We start from the raw sequence: 17,233 nt of genomic DNA, 5'->3' as shown, positions 1-17,233 counted from the left end.
TTGTTTTTAAAACTAAAACAGAAGTTTAACTTGTTGCATGGCTGAGTGTGTCTACATGTGGCAGGATTCTGCTCAAAACCACTGAAGAAATCATGTGTGACTCACTGGTACCTCCATTCTAACTCATCTAACAGGTCCCACCAGTAAAATTACCCTTTTGTTATTGTTCAATAAAATCATTTTATTGGATTTTTGGAGACAGTGCTAGAGCTAGTACTTCATTACCTTCACCAGGAAAGAACTAAATTGGATAACACATCCCAGCTTGGCACAGTTAAAACAACTGTAATCAATAGAAATAAATAAATTAGAAGAGGATTAAGATGTCTAGCACTTTCTTATTCACTCCTTTGAAATGTCAATTCTTCCCCAAGAAAAATAGGTTTAATAGAATAAAAAAAAATAATAATTTCTAACAACCTAAATGGAAATATGAACAAAAAAAATTGCACATTTTATAACCAAAATAGTCTTTTTCTGTGAATGCAAATATCCTTTATAGCATGACAGAACACAGCAGGAGGTGCACAGAAATAAATGTGGGAAATTGAAGTTATTCACTGGGGGTGTGATATTATGAATACAACCTTTTTTCACCACAAAAAGGCAAGGTGAGATGTATAGGTTCTGTTTTCTGTCAGTGGCAAGCAGCAAGCAGAGGCAGCGAGTGACCTGCTCTGCCCTGAGGTACCCACTGGAGAAGGACAATTAATTTCTGTTTGTGCCTGTCTCTTTCCATTGACAATAGGTAGAGCTTAGAGAAATATCTTGGTCTAGATACATTTGCATTTTAGACGGCTTAAAATAGGCAAGATGAACTCTGCTTTCCAAAGCTGATCATCATCTTCTTAACAACAGAGCACAGACTACACTAAAATGCACTGAAGGCAACATCAGAGGCATCTACCCTGCTCTGACAGGAAGGATTCATAAAACAAATAGCATAAACCATGTTTAGCCAGGTATTCCAAAGGTGAAACTGGATCAACAATGTACAATCTGTTCCTGTTGAAGTAAGAAAATTGAGAGTCAATGATTTGTTGTGCTTTGAAGACATTCTGAAAGTTGTTATATTTAATCCCTTCTGAGGTAATAAGGTATTTCTTGTAGCATGGCCACAGGCATGCAGATGTGAAGGGAAAATTCCCACTTCTATATACTGAAAATGTGCTTTCTCTTTTGTGATTGTCTCAAAATACCTGGAAGTATACCTTTCATTAAAAAAAAAAAAACAAACAAACAAACAAAAAAAAAAAAAACCCAACCTTTTTCCTTTTTAATGAGTTGCTATCACTAAAAATCACAGTTGCTGGCAGTGGCAAAAAAGTAATCATTACTGAAGCTACATTCTGAATTTAAACTTGGAATTCAGTATAGTGCTTCAGACAAAGCAAACCTCCTCCTCCTCCAAATAAAGGGGATGAAATTTTGGGTCTGTACCCAACACTGCTGAGCTCCTGCAACAGCCACTGAAACCTGAGTCTGTGTTCCAAACAAGTTCAGTAGCTGGTGACACTCACCCCAAACACCTTGAAGCAATGAGCAGATGCCTGAGAGACCAAGAGATAATCTTCACTCCATGGGGTCATGAAGTAAGCTGTATAAATTTGGTATTTTTAATTCCAAAACCGTATTGAAATCACACTGATTATAGTGTATATAGTATAGAATAATGCAAAACCCCACATAAAACCAATCAAAGCTTTCACTACAGAGGTAGCATCTTCCTTTTTTCCTCACTAATATATAACCATTTAGCCAGAGTGTCAAACAGAATGATCTGGATGTGCCAGATCACTCAAATTTCGCTGGAAAATACAAAACCTTATATACTGTCTTATTCCAGCTTGCCTCACTCTGTTCTCTCCCTGATACTAAATTTTCCCTGAACAGGGCCAGCAAGGAAGAAGTTATCTATTCTACTGCATGATGAAAGACGCAAAGCTTCTTCTGTAATAAGAAAGCAAGCAAAATCTTATGAAAATAAATTAGAGTTCTTTGTAGCAATAAATTCTGCCCCAGCCCTGCAATATTGTTTCCTTTGAATTCAAAAAATGCTGTATGTTGGGACAATATAGAAAAAGTCATCAAAGAAACCAAAGAGTTTTAAAGCATCATTTATATGGTGAAAGGCATGTTCGCTGCCACTTCTAGGCAAATAATAGGGCTTCCTTCTGTTTAATACCAGACAAAAAAAAAAAAGTATTTACATATTTTAAGCATATCTAGGGTTATGCTAGAGGAGGAGGGGGAGAATTAAAAAAAATAGCAAATAATCTAATTTGGACATTCACATTTGTTTTGTTGTTTGGTTGTTTGTTTGGGGATTTTTTTGTCTGAGTTTATCTCAGCAAAACATCTCATCAGCAAAACTACCTGAGCACCAGGAGGAACAATGCTCTCCTAATATAATATTGGATAATTCCAGCTCTGACAGTACAAACTGCATGGAGTGTATGAACTCAATACTTGCATTACCCAGACTAACTCCTTTGTCTATTTATCATAACTTCCATCCACAGACAAAAACAGTGAACAGAACCTTCACCCTCAACCAAGAAAAATCACCATAGCACACAAGAGGCACAAAAAAGGATTCTCATCTGTTGTGTGCTAAATAAATTAAGAGATATGAACACAGATGATATTTAAAACACTTTAAAAATCTCTATTTGACTTGCCAACACCACATTGCAAGGATTTCATCCAACATAGGAGATTATGTGACAAAGATACAAAACTGTCTCTGAATAGTTGTGGATGCAGTAGTGGCACACTTCAGTCTCTCCCACATTTATATCAAATTTGCAAAGCTGTAGAGGACAAGACATCAAAGCAGAAAAAAGCCTAAAAGCATTAAACAAAAGTGAATTGTGTTAATCTGCTCAATGCACAAAGATTTTTACAGATCTTTATTTTTTGTATTTGATTCTTTGGAGTGCCTTCAGCAACTCATCTGGAACAACAGACCTATTTATCCTCTTATGCTACATTAATGAAAACCCAAATTTACTTTGCCACACAGAAAAATTAAGTTTATCTCAAATCCACTCTGTAAGTACAGAATTGGGCAGCTGTCCTCTTCCCAAGGAATCTCCTATGGAAAGCCAAGTGGTGCTGCATACAGCATATCAAGAGTCACAATAAGTTTTAGCTGTGAGGCATCTTGTGGGCTATTTTTTACTTTCCATTTCATGAGGTGCACAACTTTCCTGAATAATAATGTAAAAATCATCAGAAATCATCCCTGCTCAACGCAGTGAAAACTGCTGTAATTTGAGGGGAGGGATATTTAGTCAGAGGTACTCCACAGAGGAAGGGTAAAATTAATATTAGATAAAGCATGCTGGGACATCTTCCTAACAAATATTGATAGACTTGCATTTAGTAATTTTTCACATAAGCACAAACCAACAATTCTAGGGAGGAATAAATTGACGACTCCATCATTAAAAAAAAAAAAAAGAAATCAAACCCAACCAAAACAGCAAAAGGAAAGTGGGAGAGAAAAGGAAGCATGTTAAGCTTAAATTGGGTTCTCAAGCTGTTTTAATTTAGATCTCTATATAACATGTATATATATATATGCTTTGAAATAGGACAAAAAAGAGATTTTAAATCTCATCATGATCAAATAGAAAGTTATACAAAGGACAGGTGAGTGTCTCTGGCCCCGAGTTCAACACACAGCACGTGATTCACACTGGCGGTGTAACTCATAGTGCCTCCTTTTGATGACAAGCTGACTTGGCAAAGATACTGTTGTGGTGTCTCTTGTCACCACCAAGGGCAAGTACCAATGCCATACATTTTGTACCAGTCCTTGGGCTGGCAAAGCACAGTGATGGCAAATGGGACATGCCTGAATGCCATTCTGCTGTGACACTCTCTCCCTTTCCTATTTAAGATTTCAGCAAAGCAGTGCTCTCCATTAACGAAGATTGCTCCACCCTTGTAGCTCCTGGCAACAGGGATTGCTGCTGGAAGACTTTGGTTTCACATCAGTAAGATTAAACCACAGGTTCTCTACAAGCTGGGTGCCCCAGATCATGTTTTTACCTTGTGTGAGTGCTCCTGTTGCCTGAAGGAATGGATGGAAAGAGGGGAGAAGGGTCTCAGGATGGACATGTTGCTGAGGTACTGCAGAAAGCAAGAGGGTTGTACATGGACTCTAAGGAAGGGAAAGATCCAGAAGCTCTCCCATGGGCTCCTGCAGTCAGGAGCACCAAGGACAAAGGCCAGGAGACCTCTGAAGGATGGAAAGGGGCTGGGTAGCTGTAGAAAATTCCAGTGAGAAGAGAGGAGGAGAACAGAGTAATATGAATGGATGGCAGTAGTAGTGGGTCTTAAAAAGAAGCATCAGAGTCACAGTTTTCTCAGGTGAGGCTGATCAGCACAGCTGTATTAAGTGAGTGATCCAGCACACAAATGACAAATTATGGTTGAGATACTTGAGTTTCTGATACTATGATTTACCAGAGCATGTCAACATCTTATTCCACTGGAAATCCAAGGTGTAGCCTGCTCCTCATAAACAGGACCAATGTAGAGGGTCTCTCTGACCTCATGAAGAGTTTTACAGTGTCAGCTTGTACAAACAAATAAATCACAGGTATTTATGGGTACAGGATAGCCAATCTCCACCTAATTCAGCTGCTGGTGTATTCCCTCCAGTTTTGCTGGAGGGAAAACTGTGTTTTTCCCTCCAGAAGCTGCATTCATGAGACCTCTGGCAGGACATGGACTTCTTCTGAAATGGAGATACCTGTGCAATGCGCACCTAAAGTTAAGTAAGAGGAATCCCAGCCCTGCTGGTTTTTATGTGCATTCCAAAACAACTCACCCTTTCACCATCCAGAAGCAGGTGCACTCTGAAGTTCATGGTCTCATTAAGAATGATCTCTTCATTTCTGTACAAAATCTGAAATATTCTGCTGTAAACATTGTTTTCATGAACGCAGGTCGAGCAAAGGCTGGAATCACCTGCACAAAACACAGACATACTCCTGGTGTGATTTCAGCAGGGAGATTAATTTCAATCCTATGATTTCACTCCAGGGTTACCTAAGTAGTACTTGTAATTAAACACTTGCATTTTCAATAATTAATGGTAGTAGAGCAGGCTGTTATTGTGGGTTGCAGGTTCACAAACATGGTATTTAAAGAAAACAAATGCTAAACTGTAGGCAGACTGGATTTCAAAGTGAGAATACTTGATCCTGTCACAGCACTTATCCTATTAAGTTTATTTCTACTAAAAGGTAAAGCATCAAATGCTTAACTTGGTGCACCCAGCACCATGAGGACTGTGGGAGTTCACCTGTGAACCTTCATCATTTATCTGCAATGGGCATCGTTCAGAAGAGGGAGTTTTCTATTCATCTCTGGTACTCCAAGAAGTTACTACTTGGGAGGGGGGACAATAGTCAATAGCAGACCTTGTATGTAGAAACTAGAAGGGCAGAGGCATCTTAAAATACAGAAACATAAAAATAAGGTTTTTTTTTCAAGATGCCTGTGTGTTCCCTCAGGTCCTTGGCACATGTGAGAGATGCCAATTTGGTAAAAAAAAAATTGGATAAATCAAAGGAACTCAAGAACCAAAACTCTAAGCTTCTCCACAACAAATTCAGCCAATAGCATCACCTGTGTGCCAATGTATCAGATGATCACAAGTAAACATCACATAAATTCAGGTGGGATTTATCCTTTCTAACTTTTAGGTGCCTCCAGTGTATGCATTTTGTTTTGGTTACAATGGAGCCTATGGAATGTAGGACATTATTTAAAAAAACCCGCATGCTTTATACTGAGGAAAATTTTTGCTTCAAGTCAACTGCTTTTTGAGCAATTCCCTTTTCAGTAAGAGGAAAAAAAAACCTGTGGCTTGCTGAGCTATACAAACTCATATTGGAGGGAACATTCACTTTATTAAAGTGAATGCCTTCCAGAGGAGCCTGCAATGACAGTGTGACTTTTAAATGAACAACTGGGCACCAGAGTTAGGAACTTTCAAGGTTTGTCTTGGCTGGTAATCAGAATCCCCTGCTAATTCTACTTCTGTAGCCCCGGAGCAACAACAGGTCGCAAAATTTACTCAGAGCGGGTTTTGTCCCCTTCCAGCACTCAGTCCTGTAGGAATCTGAGCTTTTGAAATATAGTCCTTTAGCAAATGGTATTTTGGAACTCTACCAGGATTAGTCCTTCAGAGAGAGATAGATGTGTGATCATCATCAAAAAGTCAGAAGGCAATCCTTTTTAGAAAGTATAGTTTTTCAGAAGGTACTTCTTGGAATTTGCTGCTTTGCAGAATTGTTTTGGCACCAGAAGCTGTGGTAAGAGAAAAGTCCAGGGGCTACTGTTTTGTCAAGAGTTTCAAACCAGGACCAGTATATTCTGCTGAGATTTGTACATAATTTGCTATCATAGGTCAGTGAGTCAAGACTGACAGAGGATTAAATATTGTATTAGGTCAAGTTTGGTTATATAAGAATAAAATAACAGAAAGGACTTTAAAACAAACAAAAAACCCAAATAAAAAAGTACTGAAGAAAAGTAGACAAGTGAATGGAGTTTTGTCATTATAAAAATTAGTTTACTGGAATAGCATGGACACTGAAATATCTCAAAAAATAAAAAAAATCATATGGGCCAGAGTTGACTAAATGACAATAAGACAAATAAAACTTGATCTAATTAATTAGCAGAACCGTAGTGCTGTCATCCAGGCTACATTCAAATAATTTTCCTATAACTGACTTTTATCAAGCATGCCCAGGAGCAGCCCAAGTACTTCATCCTGCTATTGTCTTCCCACCACCCAATCTGCACACTAGTTATGCATGAATCCAGGCAGCCTAGATAAATACATATTTATTTTCATGTGCTACACCAGTAAGGCTAGAATGTTTCAGCCTGATTAGCTCTTCAAAAGCATGCAGTCATATTTATTTTAATTTAAACCTCATGATATTACAGACACTGAAAAAATCATATTAGAGGTATAACGCATGCTTACTCCTAGCTGGCAGACAAAGGAAACTTTGTGTTATTTGATTTGGATATTGATATACTGGCACTCTTCTCAGATAGAAAGTTTAATCTCATTTTCTTTTCAAACACACTCCTTAGCAGACCACTCCTCATGTGTAATTGCTTTAGGAGCTGGATTTGCAAGGTGGCATAAGGAATAATTTCTCGTGTTGGAAAGGTCAAAGTCAGCGTCATGCTACAGAATTTGGGGCTGCCTCAAATCAGAGTATGATGTTACAGGGCCAAAAATCACTCAGTTTTAAGCAAGGAGTCCTCCTTTACAGACACCTGGCAGAGAACTACAGCAGATGAGTGACTGATCTGCCCCTGAACACATCCATCCCTTCCTACTTAAGTAGCCACAGGTGGCTTCTCCCTCCTCTTAGACAAGGAACTAAGGCTGCAGCAAGAATTTCCTCAGAGAACAGCTTGGCAGACCTGGCAATGCTGACAGCAATGCAGGGATCCTGCCTCTCAAACCAAAGGGGAACGACAACATCTCACAAATATTTTCCCTCTGGCTGCAGCACCTACTGGTGTATTCTGTGCTTCAGGTACAGACAGGGACCAGGCTGCCTCACCCTGCTTGAGCTTCTTGCACTAACTACAAGCAGTGCTAATCCAAACATATCCTTCATCACTCTGCTCCATAAGAACATCATAATCCTGGTACCTTTTCCAAACTTCCCCCAGTTCCTGGGATTCCTTCTGAAACTTATGTCTCTCTAAGCCCCAGGTGGCAGACAGTGGCACTGAGGTTGGCATTTGTCACAACTGCCACTGTTCAGACAGTGTTGGTGGCAGAGGACACAGCAGGTGTACCCCCTGTTCACAGTAGATGTATCCCTGTGTTCACACAAGGACCTCTGTCCTTTGGCACAAAGCACAGGAGGGTGTGAGAGAGAAGATTGGAACCATGGGTTTTCCCACATCTCTTTCTAGTACAACCTCAGCTGTTCAAAAATCTCAGCACTCGCAGGCAGCCCAAAGCAGACAGACACACTGTGGAAACTGCTGGGAGCTCCCACTCCCAGGTGAGATCTGTAGCTAAAACTCTACTGACCTGCATTAATTCCACAGTTTCAAAGGCTTGAGCTTTGGTGAATTCAAAAAGAAAGTCTAATTCTGTGGTAATGAATGTTTGATCAGTAAATTTCCCTGTCAGGAGATTTATTGAGACATGTGCAATATTCCTTATGCTAGAAAGAATCCTGATTTCCTTCCTAAGTGTCTATTCCATTTACTGCTTATTATCTTTGGGTTGAATAGTTCTTCAATTTATCTGGAAAGCAAAAGAGCTCTCAGGGCTGTGAGAGCCATTGCAAGTATGAAGAGGAGAGTTGTGTTCCACAAGCATTCAGAGGATGAGAAAAGCCTGTTTATGTAACTCTCTCTTACTATTCTTTCCATGCCATCCCACTATCATTCTTAGAAATTTCTCCACAGGCTATTGAACAATGGCATTTAAAAAAAAAAAAAGGGGGGAAAAGGCTCTTTGCACTTATGGATGCTCTCATGCACAGGGTGCTGGCACAGACCAGTCGCTATAGCATGTCCTGCTTTCCCTCTCTCCCCATATACCATCTTCCAAGTGTCCCCAGATACACTCTAGTCTACCTAACTATCCCATCTGGGTGCTTCTATAGATGGAGATTTCTAAATATTATTGCAGCACATCATACAGAAATTACTCATCACTTTAAAGATTCAGAGAGAGGTTATTTAGATCCTGGAGGCCCTTGAAAAATTTTCTCCAGATAATCTTACAAGAAAGGAATTGATGGCTAGGTGACCTGTAAACAATTTTGTTACGTATTTAAAACCTAATTTAGTGAGAATAGAAACCATATAATTCCAACCACTGCCAGGACAAAGGCACTGAGGTGGGTTGGGGTGGTGGATGTCTGAGGCAGATGGAAAGGGGAAGACCACCAGAAACCTTAGCCTTGTTCTGAGACATGTGACAAACCCCAATCAAACCCACTTAGACATAGCTTTGATGTTGGCAGTAGGTATAATTTGATAAAGTAGATATTGAAATCATCTTCTCTTGACTGTTGTGCTATTTGTGTTATGAAGGAGTGTGAAATGCCACAACAACTGGCATTTCTAATTGAAAGCACTGAAAGTGTTTTCTGAATACTGAACTTCTGTTCACTGAAACTGAAGTTCAGAAACACTGGAAGTGTTGCTGGACAGACTGGCAGTTCCCTCAGGTGGTGCAAAGCTGTGACAGGGACTCAAATTTTCCTGCTTTTCAAATATTCTCATTTGTGTAATTTCCCCCAAGAGAACCCTCACACCACTCCCATTCATATGAGGAGAGGGAAACATTTCTAGGGAAAAGTAATGGAAGGTGGTGGTAATATTCTGCAGGTCAGAACTGTTCCCTTGAACTTTCTAAGAGCCTAATACAAACACCAGATAGATTAGCACTCCTTCTCCCAAACTCCAACGGTCAGTTATCCCAATTGTTCAGTCCAGGAAATCCAAATTATACATTTTTCATCTCTGAGCATTTATAGCACTCTTTCTCTGCTTTCATCATGCCTGAATTATAATACTTTCCTTTAAAATTCTTTTATCTGAACCCTCCTTTACTCATTTTTTTCTAACTGCTATAAAAATTGTTTGCGAAGGTTCATGATCGTTCTAGATCAGTAACTCTCCCATGGAGCAAACAATGACACATGCATATCTCAACTTCTGATTTCTGCCAAGGAGAGACTCTGAAATGGCAACGTCTTGATGAAACTTGAGATAAATTATTTCCCCAGAGCCACCAGAGTCACATGAGCCCTTGCTGTTTGCAAAGCCATAGGACTGGCTGGTCCTTGTGCCCTCTGCATTGTGTCTGCTATGTCAGTGACTGGAGTGCTCCAAGCTCATCAGCTGGAATCTTTCCATAATTACATTTTTGATTGTGCTTCCTCATGATGTCTCTACCTGCCAAAGAAAACTGGAATCAATGTCAACCAACAACATTTCCAAGGATGGTAAGCACCCCAGTATGCAAACCCAGATCTGCCCAGCAGTATTAATCTTTGAGAAGTGATTGAGATCTGTTCATATATATTTTTTCAAGGATTTAAAACATAGATTCCTTGTGGCACATCTCTTATCAAAGAACCAGTGCATGAGGGAATGTTCCTCTGACAGGAGGATACCTTGAAAGCCATGAGTGAGTTTGTTTTGGAGAGGTAAGAAAAGGAAAGTTAAAAATCCTTCATTACCTCATCTCACATTACTTTCTAGCTCTGCTTCCAAAAGGCACTAGAAGCATGAAAAAAACCTTGGAGTTGGTTCTTTGGTTTATTTTAAAGTTACAATCACACTAAGAATAACTTTTAATAATGTTAGATTTCTACACACAACAAGGACTGTGAGACCTAAATGAAACATGAAAAATTTGTTTCTCCAGTGGAAACACATTAAAACCTCCTGCACAGCAAATTATATCCTACACAACTTTTCTTTTAATCCTGTAGGTCTTGGCTACAGAAGGCTGAGAATTTCAGGGGAAAACAACACATTTATATCCCTCTGTACATTTTTTGTTTAGTACAGTTTAACTTCTGAGTTTAGCAAAGGAAGAGCAGAGACAGGATTTACCTGAATTCTGTCCTCTATTCTGCAGCCCATAAAAGTATTATTAATTAATACTTTTTCAAAGTGAGGAAGGAGGAATTGTGATAATTCAGTCCTTACATGCTGCTGCTGAAAACATTACATTGCTTCCTATCCCCAATGCAAGGCAGAGAACAAAGAAAGGAATTTTTTGATTATTGTTCTAAATATAAAATTACAACTCTATGCCTTTGAGAAGGACAACCAGCTTTCTCTAGAATTAGCTCTCTACAGTTTCATGAGCACTGTGTCAGAGGTCTAAAATAAATAGGGAGTGCTTAAACAGTCAGGAAAAATCCATATGGAAAACAGATCTAACTTTAGGTCTAGCCTCTTTAATGTCTTTATGACTATAGCACTGGAAATTAGATAATTACTCAAATGCTGGCAACTTCTTGAATCTCTCTTGCTATCTGGGAAAAGCAGTATCATTATGCTGCTACTCAGATAAACGGAAAAGCAGGATTCTGCTAAGTTTTGCTTTAATGAAAGAGATGCTCTTCAATAATGTCGGAAAATCAAGGTACTGCAGCTATAGAGAGAGCTTTACTGTAAATGCTTCTTTATAAATACTAGTGTACACTTAAACATTTGTATTTCAGCCTAATTCATGGCCAGAAGAAGCATATCATACTTGTGTTTCCACATAGGAAAATCTCAGAGGCAGATGTGTTCATTCTCCCAGGTCACTCGTGCACAGACAGAAGGAGGGCACTGCAAGGCACTCACTTGAGAATGAGCTGTGAACGTTTTTAAACTTTCCTACCCACAAACCTTATGTTGCTGCCCACACAGCCATGTGGTGTCAGCGGTTCATGTGATCTCTCCGGATTTGCCGCTGTGGAAAGCCGGCTGTCGGAAAATCCCACCAGAAGGCAGTTTGAACCCAGCCACATGACCTCGCCCTGGAGCCACTTGGAAGCAATTGCAGAGTCAGTCAAACAGGGGTGAACAAGGAGGATGGCAATGAACAGGTGGAGAGAGTATCATAAAATGTTGGAACCCTGGATGCTGAGAATTTCAGACTTTCTGGGCTGCCAGGCACTGACCCCCAAGAGAACACTGCATTTGACCTGAGACCATGGAGAAGGCTTCCAAAACTGAGTGAGAACTGGGGTGATGGGTGTGTAGTTTGAATAGAAGTGTGTAATACCACATGGTAGGTAACTTAGAGTTTAAGGTTTTAGAATATAGTAATATATATAGAGCTAAGATGGAGGTTTTAGGGCTGTGGCTGGTCCTTCATCTTCTTCTTCACGGGTTTGGTGGTATTTTGTAATTGGACAGAAAAGTCCACATTTGGGGGGACGGGTGATTAGTTATTGGGTTAAAAGTAAAAAAAAAAAAAAAAAAATTAGGTGTAATTTCTTAATTGGACAGTTTATCTTTAAAAGACCTTGTAAAGAGAAATATATGGCCATTTTGTACCTAGTTAGAGCAAAGTACTGTAGAACTCACAGCTTGTGAGACTGTAACATAGATAAGAACTAACATCTGAGTCTGAACAAGAAACACCATCTTGCTATTTAATCCTGAGCTTGGCAGGAAAGAATTGAAGAACCCATTAATAAAATAATCACAGAATCACACAATGGTCTGGGTTGGAAGAGATTTTAAAGATCCTCTAGCTCCAATCCCCTGCCATGGGCAGGGGCAGCTTCCACTAGACCAGGCTGCTCCAAGCCCCATCCACCATGGACTTGAACATCTCCAGGGATGGGACATCCACAGCTTCTCTGTGCAGCCTGTGCCAGGGCCTCACCACCCTCACAGGAAAGCATTTCTTCCTAACATCTAATCCAAATCTCTCCTCTTTTCGATTAAAACTGTTGCCCTTGTCCTATCCCTATTTGTGTAAAAAGTCTCTCTCTCTCTATTTAAGTACTGGAATGCTGCAATGAGGCCTCCCCAAAGCATTTAAAATCTCAGTCTGGACTAGTTGAAATCAACCTACCTGTAATCTGAGTGATCTCTGCAACTCACAGCATCCTGGTTGGTACTGCCATAAACATAACCCAAACCTCTCTCTTGGATGACCATCTCTCTCACCCATCCATACATATGCTGTCCTATTCCTTGGTTTTTACCATCTGAAATTCCCACTAACCTCACAAGTAGATCTAGCTCTTGCTCAGAACCCCTACCAAAAAAAAAAAAAAAGTTTCTAAGTTTCCTTGACCCCTCAAATCTTCTATTATTGTCAGAATTCTTAAATACTTGCAGGCCATTCTATTTTGCTATCTTTAGAGAAAATTATGACAAGTATTCCTCACATGAAGATTAGGCCATTTTTCCAGAACCTAAGCAAGGACTGTGCTGAAAAATGTAAGCAAAGGATATCAGAAAACCTTTTGCAAATATCCCTGTTTATCTAACTTTCTTTTTTCCTTTACCATCTGTTGGAGCCATATGCCTTCTTGAATAAGAGCTAATTATAGGTGTCCACCAATACTAATCAAATAGTGGTAACTGTTGCAAATTTCAACTGGAATTTTAATTTCTCCTTGATAAAAATTCTTCCAAACCAGTTCTGAGAGAGTTGCCTTTCTCTGGTTTTCTGGACTTAGGTGCACAGCAGTTAAAGCTGTCACACTCATGTCCGTGTTAACACATGGGAGAAATTCATTAAAAGCTGTGGAAGTAGTAAGAGCTAAAGTACAGCTCCTACCAAGTACATTAGGTGGGGTGACTTTGGGACAGAAAATGACTGTGTCTGATAAATACCCACTGACACATTCTGGAGCAGAGCTCTTGGTGATTTGAGTTTTCCTTCACCGCCCCTGTGCTGCTGTAGTGAGTGAAAGAGAGGAAAAAAACAACTTCGTCACAAAATCAGTGCTTTTAGCATTGAAGAACTGGAGCAAAGATAGATCCAATACTAAAATTAAATTCTGGAAGAGAGATTCCAGCCTATTTAGAGAACAATATATCTCCTAATGAGCTCAAAAAAAGACAAGACTTCACTTTCACGTCCAATGAGCATTTGTATAAATGTCCATTTGTATAAATGTCAATTTGTACCATTCATGCAAATGTTTTATAACTGTCTCCAGTGTCAACATTATTCTGCTTTGCTGTGTAATATGAAAAGACAAAAAAAAGCCTGAAGGATAAAAAATAATCCAGTCCTAAATACGGCAAATGAACAGTTGAAGTGCCTTTTGAAAACCCCAAATACTAAATAGCTCTTTCAGCATCACAAGACTCTGGCAATTTCACACTGTTGTACTGACCTTCGAGGAAGTTTAGAACTATTCTAGCAAAATTAAGAGTAAAAAAAGAAAAGAAAATAAAAGAGAAATTAAAATAATATGGTTTAAATTGATTCTACCCATCAGGTAGAGAGTTATTTCTCATTATAACCACCAAGACCTCCCCATGTAAATGAGGGGTGCACAAAGAAGAAAGAAATCACTTTGAGAATTTCATTTCAACTAGTCTTTTCCTCTGGCTACCAATGGGAAGGTTCTCTTCCACTTTTCTCACCACAGTTCACATAATGCTTTGGCAGCTGGGAAACCCCAAATGTTTAGAGGTCCAGAAATGTAAGAGTTGAAATACATATATAAAAGTGTGACTGTGTGTATTTTACAGACAAGCATAGATATTGCATTAATCCACTGGTTATTCCCTTACTGTCTCACAGCATATCTGGCACCCTCTCATCACCACAACAGCTATGGATTCAAAAAGAAAGGTCCCGAGTTAAAATCCCAGACCTTAAGTCAAACTGGAAAATAAAGATTTCCCTGATGTATCTGTAACACTTTGAAATCCTCCATCAATGATATAGATTGGGAACTAAATGCTTCCTTAAGCGCTATTTTAATGCCTCCTGTGTTCAAGAAGGTGATGGATGGAAATTGTACATTTACCAAACTTTTATCTTGAGCACTTTGGCGAGTTGCACTTTACCCAGAGGGTAAATTACTTTTAATTCAACATGTAAAATATTTTGTGACAGTCTAATAAAAAATATGAGAAAAAAATCTAATTTTTCAGAGGTAGGATGTAGTTCCTAATATTCCATTCTAAAATAAAAATCCTGAGGATTCAGAAGGACTTCAGACTTTCACTGGAATAAACCACCAACTCTGGATCATGAAAGTAAATATACAAAAAAGGCTTCAAGGTCCTACAGATTTTTTATCTCTGTGTACAATACTAGTAATGAGGTATTTCACATTTTTCTATGATTAATCTTGAGAGGAATTAGAGATAAGAAGAAACCTGATACAAGATAGAGATACAAGAAACCTGATATCTCAGCTGTAGCTGCTGCTGCTGCTGCAGCTGAGGGTCTTTTATTCCGCAGCCTGCGAGTTCAGTGTACATTGTGATGTTCAGGGTGGGTTTATCACGCCCAGATCTGCAAAAGGATTGCAGATTGCCTCTACATTAAGTTTTTCCTCCAGATGCCACTGGACCTGTACAGATCCCTTGCTCAGACTGATCCTACTGCTCAGGTGGTCTCTGATTCTGATCGCTAGATTTGATATTTATATATAATAGGAGAAAAAGTAGAAACACATCCAATCCTTACTTGCCCATAAAAAGGTGGAAGAACTCTACAAATCCCCAGGTCAAGATAATGTGTCAAGGCCTCATGTTTTCAACACAAGTGTCATCAAAACCCTTGCAGCAGACAGGTGTCACTTAGATAGTCAAGCAGAACTCTACAATTTTATCTGCTTTCTAAAGAGGCTAAAGGAATAAAAAATTCTTCTAAATACTAACAAACATGCACACAAAAATAAATTCTGTTTCTTTTTAGTGGGAAAAAATTTCTGTTAAAAATAAAGCCAATATCATTATGAAGTAGCTTCTAAGTATGTAAAGCATATTGCTAATTTGCCACAGGAACTGTTTCCATAAGCCATAAACTTAACTGAAACCCAAAATATTCTTATGTTTGTTTTGTATCCTTTAAATACTCCTTTGAGCAGATATTTTTAAACTTCCCATCCAGCTGAGACATGAGATTGCTTCTTTCCTAGGTCAGCCAACTCTTGCCTGATTAGTGATTTAATTGTTGTCTATACAGCTCAGCACAAAAATACATTAAGTTTTTTTCCTATTTATTTGCTTTCCCAATGAGACTCCATCAAGCTCTGCTCAAGCGCTGCTGCTCCAGGTTTTGTTTGTTGTTGCTGTTTTTGGGTGGTTTTGGTTGTGTTTTTTTTTATTTTTGTTTTTTGGGGTTTTTTTGTTGGGTTTTGGGGTTTTTTTGGGTTTGTTTTTTTTTTTTTTTTTTTTTTGCTATGTACCTCATCTCAGTTGAAATCCTCAGGCTTCATCTGTATCACATGGATATAAATCAGCAAGAGTCCAATCCTTCTTTGTCAAGGCGTGTCAGGCAGGAGCCATTTGGGTTTCTCTCTGGGTTCACTAAAGTGCATTACTTTTCTCCCTTCCTGTGATGTTACAAAGGTATCATTAGCTTCTCTCTTTCCTTGGATTGTTTTCTTGTAAGACCATTCATTGCCTTCAGTCTGAGTTAAGGGTCACTCAAGAAAAGGATCTGTTATTTCTTTCTGAGCAATCTGGGGTTTATTTGGCATAAACTGCACACATACCAGTTCTGCATTGAGCTCTTAAATGAAGTAATCACAATAAGATTAAGCCCCTTGCATCTAACCCCACCTGCTTTTCACAACAAAACCCATCTAAGACTTTGAAATTGAAATGGGCCAAATCCTCTTGATCCAAAAAACCTCATACAACCTCACCTGTACTCAAAAGTGTAAATGCCTTTATCTCCCCAAGTGAAAAAACGATGCCAAAAAGGGCCTTACAGCCACTATAGACAGTAATCTTGCCAAAGTTATGGTCAGCTGCTCAAGATAATCCTCAAAAACAACAGCAAACCTGGGAAGGAACTCACAGAATGGTTTGGGTTGGAAGGGGTCTCAAAGCACTGGGATCTCCAGAGAGATCTGGATCCCTGTGCTGTCTTCTTGAGAGACTTGAGGCAAATCATGAGGCAACACTGTGCCTCAGTTTCCCACCAACTTTTCCTTTGCTTTGTCTCTCATTTAACCGGTTTGCACTTGGAAAGCTGAATTTTTTCAATATTTACCGCACTGCTTTCAGCTGTTCTATCTACCTTGGCTGAGAAATACTGCTGAGCCTGGGATGTAAGTCCTTTATGGCTCCCACACGGGATAAATTGTGCCAATATTTCCTTAGATATTATCGCCTAGTGACAATCATACTTTTCGTTGTCTAAATTTATCCATCAACATTCCCAATAATTTTGAAACTAATGACTCCAAGTGGAGTCCGTGGAGACAAGTTTAAGATGACAATATTCAGGACATGATTTGCAAGGTTTGAATTGAAGTCCATTTCCTGGAGGCATTATAACTTCTTACAAAGTTCACAGAAGACAACAGGAGAGACTGTGTTGCAGCTGCTTACAGCTCCCTTCCTAACTTTTAACCTCTTTCCCAAAGAATGATATTATGAATAGTATATATTCAAGTGACATAACTTTGGAAAAAAATATAATTTCTGCTGTTATAACTAAATTAAGAGAATTTGATGGTAGGAAAGTCTGAGAGAAATACTGGAG

General features: G+C 39.1%; 1 protein-coding gene across 16 annotated transcripts in view; it reads right to left on the bottom strand.

Annotated features, from left to right (window-relative positions):
* FAM135B (family with sequence similarity 135 member B) overlaps positions 1–17,233 on the bottom strand; it is a 203,376-nt gene that overhangs the window by 77,038 nt on the left and 109,105 nt on the right. For all 16 annotated transcript variants that reach the window (XR_010996026.1, XR_010996028.1, XR_010996047.1 and 13 more), the window contains one exon: positions 4,844–4,983. Coding sequence is in view for 13 of the 16 variants with exons in the window: in XM_068180360.1 (XP_068036461.1) it covers positions 4,844–4,983 (140 nt within the window). In the remaining 3 variants the exon portion in view is untranslated. The remainder of the gene's footprint in view (positions 1–4,843; positions 4,984–17,233) is intronic.

This window comes from Anomalospiza imberbis, chromosome 1, assembly GCF_031753505.1.
Source record: "Anomalospiza imberbis isolate Cuckoo-Finch-1a 21T00152 chromosome 1, ASM3175350v1, whole genome shotgun sequence".
In the NCBI taxonomy this organism is placed as follows: domain Eukaryota; kingdom Metazoa; phylum Chordata; class Aves; order Passeriformes; family Viduidae; genus Anomalospiza; species Anomalospiza imberbis.
This window is presented reverse-complemented; position numbering and strand designations above follow the sequence as displayed.